A 12308-nucleotide genomic window follows, 5' to 3' on the forward strand; every position below is an offset into this window, starting at 1 on the left:
CAGGAGATGAAAAGTCGCTCAGTCACTGACGTGTGGATCAACTCTCAGGTCATTTCTCATTATGCGTACTTGTCAGTACTTGCGTTCTGGTGTACTGGTGTATCAGTCGGAGACCAAGTATTGATCCAATTCAAACGGATCTTGCAGAGTAGTCGTGAAATACTATATACCACTACAGTAATGTGTTCTGGCTCCGCCCACTTCATCCAGGATAAGACTTGGGAAGCCAAATTACCCATGATGCATTTGGTACAAACTATTGCGGAAATGCATTCTCGCTTACTTGCAATTCCATACTTCCGAGAACGTACTTGCAAGTACGCACTCAACAAGAATGCAAGTACGTACTTGCACACTTGGAATTGAGAAACGGCCTCAGTGTCTCTCATGTGGACTGTGTTTCCCAGCATGCTCTGGGGTCTGTCTCATGTGGACTGTGTTTCCCAGCATGCTCTGGGGTCTGTCTCATGTGGACTGTTTCCCAGCATGCTCTGGGGTCTGTCTCATGTGGACTGTTTCCCAGCATGCTCTGGGGTCTGTCTCATGTGGACTGTGTTTCCCAGCATGCTCTGGGCTCTGTCCCTGCAGGTGTGACGATGAGTGTGACGTCGTGGTTCCTGGTGAGCAGCTCGGGGACTCGACATCGACTCCCCAGAGAAATGATCTTTGTGGGCCGAGAGGACTGTGAGCTCATGCTGCAGGTGAGGGGGGGGTCTGGGGAGGGGGGAGGCGTGGGGGGGAGAGGTGTCTGTGAGGTCATGCTGCAGGTGGGAGGGATGGGTGTCTGTGAGGTCATGCTGCAGGTGGTGGGGGGGTCTGGGGAGGGGGGGGGGGTCTGTGAGGTCATGCTGCAGGTGGGGGGGGAGGGGTGTCTGTGAGGTCATGCTGCAGGTGGTGGGGGGTCTGGGGAGGGGGGGGGGGGGTCTGTGAGGTCATGCTGCAGGTGGGGGGGATGGGTGTCTGTGAGGTCATGCTGCAGGTGGTGGGGGGTCTGGGGGGGGGTGGGGGGGTGGGGGGGGGGTGTCTGTGAGGTCCTGCTGCAGGTGGGGGGGGGGGGGGGGGGGGGTCTGGGGGGGAGGCGTGGGGGGGGGGGGAGGTCTGTGAGTTCATGCTGCAGGTGAGGGGGGGTCTTTGATGTGGTTTCACAGAGCAAGTTAATACACAATGCTGACATGGAAATTGTGTGTGTTTGTGCGTGTGTGTGTGTGTGTGTGTGTGTGTGTGTGTGTGTGTGTGTGTGCGTGTGTGTGTGTGTGTGTGTGTGTGTGTGTGTGTGTGTGTGTGTGTGTGTGTTTGCGCTACAGTCTCGCAGTGTAGACAAACAACATGCTGTCATCAATTACAACACAACAACTGACGAACATCTGGTGAAAGACCTGGGCAGCCTGAACGGGGTGAGGACACACAACTACACACTATACACACTAGTACACTACACACAACTACACACTATACACACTAGTACACTACAACAACTACACACAACTACACTACAACACACTATACACACTAGTACACTACACACAACTACACAACAACACACGACTACACACGATACACTATACTACACATTATACACACTATTCACACAAAACTAACAGTGTATTTATTTGTTTTGCAAATATGGCCAAAACACACACGCTCTCTCTCTCTCTCTCTCTCTCTCTCTCTCTCTCTCTCTCTCTCTCTCTCTCTACAGACGTTTGTAAACGACCTGAGGATTCCTGATCAAACCTACATCACACTGAAACTGTCTGACATCATTCGCTTTGGATACGATATCCTTCACTGTGTGTGTGTGTGTGTGTGTGTGTGTGTGTGTGTGTGTGTGTGTGTGTGTGTGTGTGTGTGTGTGTGTGTGTGTGTGTGTGTGTGTGTGTGTGTGTGTGTGTTATTTTCCTGAGTGTTACCTTCACATTCTCACGTTTACATTCTGGAGAAAAGTCAACACAAAGTTCCAGAAGAAGCTTTAAAGGTCAGTGAGCCCATGAAGCTTCGTAGTACCCTGCTACTCTGTAACAGTCCTACTTGTACTTGTTTTCGCAGTCCTACTTGTACTTGTAGTATCAGTCCTACTTGTACTTATAGCTTCAGTACTACTTGTACTTGTCGTAGCAGTCCTACTTGTACTTGTAGTAGCAGTGGTGCTCTGTGATGTTGCAGCATGAGAAGTACAGCAGTCAGCTGCAGATGAACCTGAAAGCCTCAGAGAAGAACGAGTTGGAGGAACGACCGCAAAGTACGAAGAGTAGTCAAGGTACAAACACCACTGTCATCAACAACGTCAACAACAACGTCAACAACAACGTCAACAACATAGTTAACAACATTGTCATCAGCACCGTCACCACAACTGTCATCAACACTACTGTCAACAACACCGTCAACTCCCTGATGGAACTACAGTTGGACTCCCTGGTGAATAACGTTGTTGTTTGTCCCACAGAGGCTCCGCTCAGCCGACCCACGCCGCTCTATGGCCAGCCGTCATGGTGGGGAGAGGAGGATTATGGGAGTAAAGTCCATGACGGTGACGACCCCGGTAAAACACCGTCAGACCGTCGGAGTTCAGATGGTCTGTTTAGTTAGCTGTTAGTTAGTTAGCAGTACAATTAGTAGTTCATTATGTGGAATGATTTAAAATATACAGTAGTTAGTGCTTTAGTTAGCTGTGTCATTAGCGCTGTAGTTAGCGCCATTGTTAGCTGTGTAACTAGCGGTGTAGTTAGCGGTGTTGGTGGTTTTTTGAACGGTTTAGCTCGCAGTGTAACTAGCTTTGTTAGCATTGTAGCTGCGTTTGTTGTCATGATGTTTCCGTGGTTCTGTCAGACGTTCAGAAAGACCCTCTGGATCTGGACGGGTCCCGGCCTCGGTCCGACTCCCAACCACAGGCTGTGTTCCCGTCGTACCAGCGTGAGCCGAGCTACTTCGAGATCCCCACCAAGGACCTGCACCAGCAAACGAGCGCCGTGGAACCGCAGCTTCATGAGATCCCCACCAAAGACACGGACGCCCCGCCGGCCCCACCCTCCCCCCCCACCCCCACCCCGCCCGTCGTCCAGAGCCACGCCTCCTTCACCATCGAGTTCGACGACTGCACGCCCGGCAAGATTAAGATCAAGGACCACGTCACCAAGTTCTCCACCCGCCAGAGGAAGGCTCCACCCACCACGGCTGCGCCCACCGAGCTGATGTCCGCCGAGAGCAAAGTGGCCGATTGGCTGGTGCACAGTGATGTCACCATGATGAAGCGGCGTCCGCAGTGTGACGACGTTTACAGCACGAAGAGCGACCTCGCCGTGAACATCAAGACCCTGAAAGGTCAGAGTGCAGGTAACATACTGTCGGTCCGGTGGTCGTCCTCACCGGGTTCTTCATGTTCCTCCTCTTCTCTCCAGGTCACCGGCACGACGACGGAACTCAGAGTGACTCCGAGGACCCACTGATCAAAGGCCAGAGGAAGTCCCACCACTCCGTCCAATCAGAGCAGGACATCCACCAGGCCTCGCCGGGGGGCACCGAGCACCTCCCGCACCAAACTTCCCCGGAGGGACCGGAACACCTCGCCCGACAAGCCTCACCAGGGAGCCACCAGGCTTCGCCAGGGGGCCAGCAGGCCTTGCCAGGACCCCACCAACACCTCACCCACCAGGCCTCGCCAGAGGCCCAGCAAGCCTCGCCAGGACCACACCAACACCTCACCCACCAGGCCTCGCCAGAGGCCCACCAGGCCTCGCCAGTACCCCACCAACACCTCACCCACCAGGCCTCGCCAGAGGCCCACCAGGCCTCGCCAGTACCCCACCAACACCTCACCCACCAGGCCTCGCCAGAGGCCCACCAGGCCTCGCAAGTACCCCACCAACACCTCGCCCAGCAGGCCTTCATCATTGAGTTCTTCGACGACAACCCACGCAAGAAGCGGTCACAGTCGTTCACGCACAACCCCACCCACATCGACTCGTACTCCGCCCTCAAGGCCAAGCTGGAACGGCGTAAAGGTGGCGAGCGGCCAGCATCAGTGCACGGACATGTACCGCCCACCCAGCAGGTGACAGTGCCTCTGAAGAGTCACGGCGCCCCCCAGAGGTCGAGCTCTCTGAAGCGAGAGAAGACGGAGGCAGAGGCCGAGGCCGAGGCCGCCTCGCGCTCCTCACCCGCCGTGGTCGTCAGACCCTTTGGCAGTGTGGGGAAGAAGTCCAAGCTAGCTCAAGAGTTCGCCTCTGAGTTCCTGAAGGACTCGTGTCATCAGGACCCCCCCGCCACTAGGGACAGGATGTCTCCCCCGCCCATGTCGGCGCCGCCCGTAATGGAGTCGCCACCTTATGCCCGGACTCCACCCAAACAGGAACCCGTTGCTGTTTCTGCAGTCTGCTACCCTGGCCCCCCATTACAGCCACCGCCCCCACCCCATTTCCCCATTATGCCTCCAGGCCCCCCTAAAGACTTGCAGAGGACGGCAAGGACTGAAGAGGATGACAGTTTGAGCGACGCAGGGACATACACCATCGATACTGAGGGGCCGGACCGGGAGGTGGAGGAGGCCCGCAACATGATAGACCAGGTGGGGGTCGGTGGGGGGGATCTTCAAGATGATCGACTATATGGGGGGTCTCACAACATGATTGACCAGGTGGGGTTCGGGGGGGGGGGGGGGGTGTTTCTTTTCAAGATGATCGACCATATGGGGGGGGGTCTCACAACATTATTGACCATATGGGCGGGGTCTCACAACATGATTGACCATGTGGCGGGGGGAGGGGTATAAAAAGGAGAGTCACCCCTCTTTTCATGGCTCTTTGTTGCCCCTCTGGCAGGTCTTTGGGGTCCTGGACTCTCCAGAGTATGGAGGTAGTGGTCCTGTGTGCAGACCTGTGATTGGTGAAGGTGAGGATGAGGCTCTGCACCCAACTGCTGATGTGGACCCTCTGCAGGATTTCAGGGCGGGGGTCCTCTGCTGCTCCCCATGCCCCCCAGGCTCCATCCAGGTAAACGTTCCGCCCGCCCCCCTCCCCTACTCTTCCCTCCACCTCCACCCCCCTGTTGCCCCGCCTCCTGCTCCTTCACTGCCTCTGTTCCAGGTCCTGACTGGAGCCGGCCCCGACGGACCCAAATGGGTTTCAAGATGGACAAGTCTGGTAGACCACTACGGCGGTCCGGAATCCAGTCCGCCTCGGGGGGAGCGTCTGGAAGGTCCGTCACTTACTCCACCCGTAGGCCAGAGCCCACGTCTTCACAGGGTCCAGAACCCGTTGCGTAGTCCGGAATCTGGCCTCCAGAGTCCTCTCATAGTCCAGAAACCATCCCATAGTCCAAAGCCCAGGTCCCTGAGTCCTCACAGGGTACAGAACCCATCCTGCAGTCCAAAACCTAGCTTCCAGAGTCCTCTCAACATTCAGTAAGACCAACACGGGATCCAGTACCCTGTCCATTTAAATATAATTTTAAAAAAAGAAGAGCTGTGATTGGTCGAGATGGCTGTCAATCAGAGCTGAGTCAATGTTGAGGAAACTATGGAGGCGGCTCAGGGTCAGGGTCAGGGTCTGAGTCTCTGTCGACACAAGCCAACGCCGTCTGTTTCTCCCCATCCACACGCCACTATGAACACAGCTAAACACAATGTAGTAGATCTACCTGGCCTATAGGTGGGGCTGCAACTCCGCCACAGAAGTACAGCAAAAACAGAGAAGAAGACAAGCAGCATTAAAAAACCAGAGAGCAGAGGTCAAGCAAATTCTGAATAAACATTTATCCATGAATGTGAAGCTTATATAGAAGAATCTAGAACATTCGACCAACAAGACGAGGCACAAAGTAACTTCAAAATCTAACTTGAGTTACATGTCTCTCCTCTTCCTCCTCCTTCTCTTCCTCCTCCTCCTGCTCCTCCTCCTCTTCCTCCTTCTCTTCCTCTTTCCTACCATCTTTCTGATTGAACTCTTTGTTCTGGCAGATCTTCATCTCCAGAGCCGTTCAGTCTGCAACTTTAGCCATGAGACCTCGGAGCTGGACTGGATCCCCGGGTCCAGGACCAGGAGACTTCTTCCTCAGGTTCCTCCAGAGAAGCTGGACTCTGTTGTCCCAAGCATCCAAATCCGCCACGAGACGTACCAAGTCCAGGACACACTGGGCAGAGCCCTTGGCCCGGCGCCTTCCCAGGACTCTGTCCAATGCCTGTCGGTTCAGGAGGACGTGGATCCGGACAGCCTGAGCGACGCCAGCCGGTCCGACGAGACTCCAGTCCTGGAGAAGACCCCGGGTGCCGCGAGCCCCTACTTCAAACTTTCCCCTGCCACCAAGTCCACTTCCTTCTACATCGGGTCTGAAGATCATCCAGGTAAACCTGAGCCCGCTCAGAGTCCAGGACGGGCAGAGAGGATCCGAGACCCTCCGGTGAAGACTCCTCCCACCACCGTTCTGATCCGACACCTGAACGGTCCCGAACTGCGGAGGACCGGAGTCAAACCCAACAGTTCCGCTCCCAACCTCCAAACCCAGGACCAGGACTCCGTCCCCACCAAAGACAGCTGTGCGTCCTCGTTGGTCCGGCAGGAGAGCTTCACTAAAGACCGGCGCTGTGACTCCGTCCAGATGAAGAAACTGCCCCACATCTCCAGCCACCCGTCTTTACGAGACTTGGAGCAGAGGCGGGACCGCATGCTGGATCCACCAACCTTCCTCCTGGAGGCTGAGGGGAGGCTTCTTCTGGACCCCCTCCAGTCCGCCGTGGCTCGCGGTGCCAGAAAGGCTGGTGGTGGACAAGGGACCACCCTTCCTCTTGACCCCCCGCAGTCTGCTGCCACCTGCGGAGCTAGGAAGTCCGGCTCGTCAAGCCACGTGGACGATTCCTTGTCCGGAGAGTCGGATGTGGACACGGCAAGTACTGTGAGCCAGGTGAGCAGCAAGAACACCCCGGTCAGCTCTGCCGCCAAGAACCGCCCCCCCAGCAACCTACAGAAGGGCCGCTCGTCCTCCGGCCCCACCCTGGACAAGGGCCGGCAGATCAGCGCCCGCGAGCGTCTCTCAGAGAAACGGCGAAACCAGACCACCTCTGATGCATCCAGCAGGGCGGAGACGGTTAAACGGCTCCAGATGCGCCGGAGTACTGGTAACCGTGGCTCTCTGGACCTCAGCGAAGGCCCGCAGGGCTCGGGGTCACCCTGGACCGAAACAACATCCTCCGATCAAGAACTGTCCCGTCCATCCAACCGCAGCAAGAAACCCCTGGTCCCCCCCCAGAGAGAAGACAGTGGAAAGACGGCCAAGACGGCGCCGCAGCAGGTCTTGATGCGTTCCAACAGCCTGTCGGCGCCGCGGCCAACCCGGGCCTCCATGCTGCGCCGGGCTCGCCTGGGTGAGGCGTCGGACAACGAGGGTACCGAGACCGACCGCGGCTCCCAGAACTCCGACCACACGGCTGCGCCTCTCAAATTGTCAGCCGACGGCAGGAAGCTGTCCCGCCTAGACATCTTGGCCATGCCTAGGAAGAGAACCGGCTCCTTCACGGCCCCTGGTGATACTGAGGCGTCCAGCCGCTCCCCCCGCGGCGCCGAGTCCGGCGGCGCCACCAGGAAGACCTCAGCCGGCGACGCCCGGCAGGCAGCAGCCCGAGTTCCGGGGAAACAACAACTGACCCGCACCCGGTCCAGCGGAGCCAAATACCTCAGTGGTGAGTTCTGGTCCTGTTCTGGTCAGCAAACCATGACCAAACCAGTCCTGGTACTTCAGTTTGAAACTCTGTGTCTTCAGGTTCTCGTCACAGACAGAAAGGATCCGACTTGTCTTCGTCATCAGAGGAAGACTACCACACCGCTTCCAGCACATCCAAAACCAAGCGCCCCCCTAATCCCCCTGCTCCCGGCCAGATGACCCGTTCCCACCGCAGCGCTGCCAGAACCAAGTCCGTTTCTGTGGAAACGGAAGAGGACGAGGACCAGACCGACGCTGACCCATACCAGAACTGGTCCACTCACAGCGCCGAGATTGCCAAGTAAGCTGTGCCCCCCCAACCCCCACCCCCTGTCCCCATACCCCCTGCTCCCGGCTCGGTGGTCACCCTGTATCTCCTCTTCAGACTCAGCCAGGACCTCGCCAAAGACCTCGCAATCCTTGCCAAGGAGATCCACGATGTGGCCGGTGACGGCGACTCGCCCAGCTCGCTGCCCAACACCCCCACCTCCCCCCCCGCCTCCACCATGTCTGCCAGGGAGGAGGTGAGCTGTTACCCTTGACCCCCCTGACCCCCCCTGACCCTCATTATCCCTACTGACCTCCTTGATATGCTCTGTAGAACTGCTGAGTCATGGTTTTTTTTGAGATGCTGAGTCATGCTTCGTGCTGTCTTGCAGCTGGTCCAGCGGGTCCCTGAAGCCAGCTTAACCTTCCAGAAGGTTCCACCTGCTGCCGTCTCACATCTGGACCAGAACATGAACAAGCCAAACGACCAACGACTCCGAGATGACCCCCAGGTCTCACTCTCCACCTCCAGCTCCAGCTCACACACACACACACACACACACACACACACACACACACACACACACACACACACACACACACACACACACACACACACACACACACACACACACACACACAGAGGCTCTGAGAGCAAGAGTGACACTGATAGAGCCCCCCCTCTCCTCTTCCTCAGGTCTTCCTGGATAACCAGATGTTGAATCCGGTGTCACAACTGTCTCAGGCCATCAGACAGAACACTGAGCAGCTGGCCCAGAACATCAAGTGAGTCAAGTACCATCAGTTCATGTTTCTGCAGTTCAGTCAGGAGTGACTAGTAACCTCATTATGGAGCTGAACAGACTTGGGAACAAGACAAGAACAAAAACATCCTTCAAAGCCTCAGCGGCGAGAATTAATTTTCTTATGTCAAAAAGATCTCTCTTATAAACTCTTCCTCCTCTCCGCTCTGAAACAGCACACCAATCAGGATTATCCGAGAATGAGCAGTTCATTGTCCAAGATATCTGATTGGTCAGGAGGCGGAGCTTTTATACTCGCTGTGATTTTATCGAGAACGTGACCTGGTCCGGAGCAGGTTAGACATTCAGAACCAGTTACCACGGTGATGTATCCCTGTAAGAAGGGAACGAGCGTCGCAGTACAGAAAAGCTGGAGTTGATCCTGAAGGTACCTTGATAAGAGAAAACCCTGAGTGGTCGTACGGGCACCGGGTTGGTTGTTTACAGCAGGTTGTTGTTGTTTACAGGGTTCTCTTCCAGAACCGTCCTGACCTTTGGGACGAGGTCGACGCTAAGATGAGAGCAGGAAACGAAGCCCCGCCCATGAAGGCCTCAAATCAGGTCAGCATGGGTGGTCCTGGCTGCCAGTGGATGTGGCTTCACTCGGCGTGTGTGTGTGTGTGTGTGTGTGTGTGTGTGTGTGTGTGTGTGTGTGTGTGTGTTGTGTGTGTGTGTGTGTGTGTGTGTGTGAGGGGGCGGGGGCGGGGCCGGTGGCGGGGACCCACCTCTGTGTGAGCATGACCTCATCACTTTGTGGGCGGGGTCTCACCTCTGGTCTGTGTTGCAGGAGGTGGCGTCCATCCTCCAGGAGCTTCGTCGTGTTCAGTGGCAGCTAGAAGGTAAGTCCAGGGTCTAGTACGGGTCCAGGATCTGGTCGGGGGGTCTCAGGTCTCAGAGGTCTGACAGGCTCTGTTTCGTTATAGTCATCAACACCTTTGTGGAGCCCGGCGGACCTGGACCTGGACCTGGACCTGGGGCTGGACCTGGACCTGGACCTGGAGCTGGAGCTGGAGCTGGAGCTGGAGCTGGAGCTGGAGCTGGAGTTGGACCTGGACCTGGAGTTGGAGCTAGAGCTAGAGCTGGAGCTGGAGCTGGAGCTGGAGCTGGAGCTGGAGCTGGACCCGTAGCTCGAGCGGGACCTGGACCTGGACCTGGACCCCACACTCGGGGTCCGCAGAAGGACAAGAAACCACCTCCCAGGTCCCGCGGACCCCCCAACACCAAACGTCCAGCTCGTGGACCCGACGGGGGACCTGCTGGGCTGACCGGGCCCTGCTAGGTCCAGGCGGTCCACCCCATCTGGTCCTGTGGTCTTCTGGTCTCTACTACATACTGTCCAAACGTTTCCTCAACAAGTTCTTGATCTAACATCGATCTGGTGGTCTACAGGTGGTCTACAGATGCTGGTTTTTCTTTCATTAAACTCTAAAGCTGAATGTTGCTTCCCCCCCCCCCCCCCTCCCCCCCCAGCTAAAGTCACTGTTGGTATACAAATGAGGCGGTGTGAGGTTTCTCAGCAGGGAGCCTGTCGGCCTGTCTGCTGCATACGGCACGCTGCAGGACTTGCGTCTGTTGCCTGTTGCAAGCAGGGGGCGCTGTGTCTGAATGGATCCTGGCAGATGGATTCGATCAGGGGAAGTCTATGATGAGGCAAGTAAAGTAGCATGAAGAGCAGAGTCACTTCCTGTTTCATGGCGAACCATCAGATTTCCGTCAAGCTGCCGTGGTCACGCCCTTTGACTTTTGCCAAGGAATTTTTGATTCCCTTTTCATCGGGAAGGACTGTTGTACATTCAAGACAAATTCTCGGTCTCTAGGATTCACCCTGTAGGAGGAGTTCAACAGAAGAATTTCACAGTTAACGCCAAATGGCGGACTTCCTGTTGGGTCTCGAGTATGGCTGTCATGACATCTTTGTGTTTACTGATGTGCTTCATATCCCCACCGGTCTCATGGATGACGTCACAAAGTTTGGAGCCATCGTATGTAAAAATATATTTCCTTAAACTTACTCCTACCAATAGGTGGCGCTATGACTTTGAATGTACATTAGCATATGGACGTGTTCAGGGCAGCACAGTGAGGACACGCGTGAAGTTTCAGGCCGATTGCAGCTTGTAGAGCAGAGTTACATTTCACTTCCTGTTTCATGCATAACTAAAAATGGCCGACTTCCTGTCGGGTATAGAGTCAAGATGTAAGTGGCAGTTTTTTTGTGTCTCCACATGCTGCATATCATATCTACCTAATTTCCTGGACGTAGGTGAAACGTGCTAAATGTGTTACTCATAGTAGATGTTACAAATGTTAAAAAAAGAAACTGTAGACGGCGCAATGGAGCCATTTTACGCCACTTCTGATGTTTGTTCACGTTAAAGCCGACAAAAATTTGAGAAACATTCAGCTCGTTAATAGAACTAAGAACATCAGACAAGGACCAGGACCAGGACCACATCATGGACCAGAACCACATGAGGCGGGCGTGGCCAGCCTGACAGATCCATCAGTCCACTGTAAAACGAGTACATGTCAGTGGGTAAAACGTCCCGCACTACTTCATTGGTGAAAAAAGAAACGATATCATAAAGTTAAAGACGACAAAATGAACATAATGCAGCTATTAGCTTAGCTTAGCTTAGTGCAAAGAAGACCGGAAGCACAGGGAACTGTTAGCATAGCGCAGCAGAAACTCTTACAAACTGGATATGTGAGAACATGTTAGCATGTCTTCACAGGGACTTATTTTAGCCTAGCTTAGCTTTGCCTTACTTAAAGACTAGACGCATGAAAAGCTGTTAGCATACGCTGAAGGCCGGAGCATACTCCTTGTCTGCCGAGTCTGTGTTGGAGAATGCCGCCGCCAGAAGCGGAGAGATTTACGAGATCGTTACGTTGCGTTATGGAACCGCGGGAACATTGGCAGTCCGACTGCAGGTCGAAGCGTCTCCAGACGTAATGAGGAAACTATGTTCAGGCCTTAACAAGCTAACAAACCGTTAACGTAACGATGAGACGCATTGGAAAGCTATTAGCATACTGAGCCTAAATACTGTTGACATCGGAGTCCAGGATGAACGCTAGCACAATTTCATAGACAAGAAGCACAAGGAAACTTCTGGCTTTTCATGTAGCTTAGCAGGTAGCCTAGCATCACAGCCGGGAGCCTAGCTAGCACAAACCCTTTAGCATAGCTTATCATGCTAGGATATGTTGCTTTTAGTCTTTGTGCTTCACTAAGCTAACAAATTGACTGTGTACCATTTTCATGCTCCGCTAAACTAACCCCTGTCTTCATGCTAAGTTAAGCTAACAGCAGCCTCAGGCTAACACATCCCTGTGCTCCCAGTCTTCATGCTAAGCTAACAAATGTCCCTATGTGTCCTGGTGATGTCTTTTCAGTAGCGTGCATGTTTCTGTAGCTGGAGGCTAGCCGACGGTTCAATGCTAGCTGGAGGCTAGCCGACTGTTCGACGCTAGCTGGAAGCTAGCCGACGGTTCAACGCTAGCTGGAAGCTAGCCGACGGTTCGACGCTAGCTGGAAGCTAGCCG

General features: G+C 54.8%; 1 protein-coding gene across 1 annotated transcript; it reads left to right on the forward strand.

Annotated features, from left to right (window-relative positions):
- Positions 1-596: 596 nt before the first annotated feature.
- On the forward strand, positions 597-10024 carry LOC308126062 (centrosomal protein of 170 kDa protein B-like; the record flags this gene model as incomplete). The annotated part of the gene is given in 21 exon segments (XM_080490163.1): positions 597-701; positions 1305-1394; positions 1700-1790; positions 1917-1975; positions 2164-2257; positions 2447-2542; positions 2830-3321; positions 3399-3502; positions 3777-3854; positions 3857-4564; positions 4818-4988; positions 5082-5193; positions 5954-7669; positions 7750-7990; positions 8075-8213; positions 8349-8468; positions 8654-8742; positions 9227-9320; positions 9547-9598; positions 9683-9735; positions 9887-10024. Coding segments are annotated over 21 exon segments (4842 nt in total).
- Positions 10025-12308: the final 2284 nt, after the last annotated feature.

Source organism: Lipophrys pholis, assembly GCF_963383615.2.
Source record: "Lipophrys pholis genome assembly, chromosome: 21".
NCBI lineage: Eukaryota > Metazoa > Chordata > Actinopteri > Blenniiformes > Blenniidae > Lipophrys > Lipophrys pholis.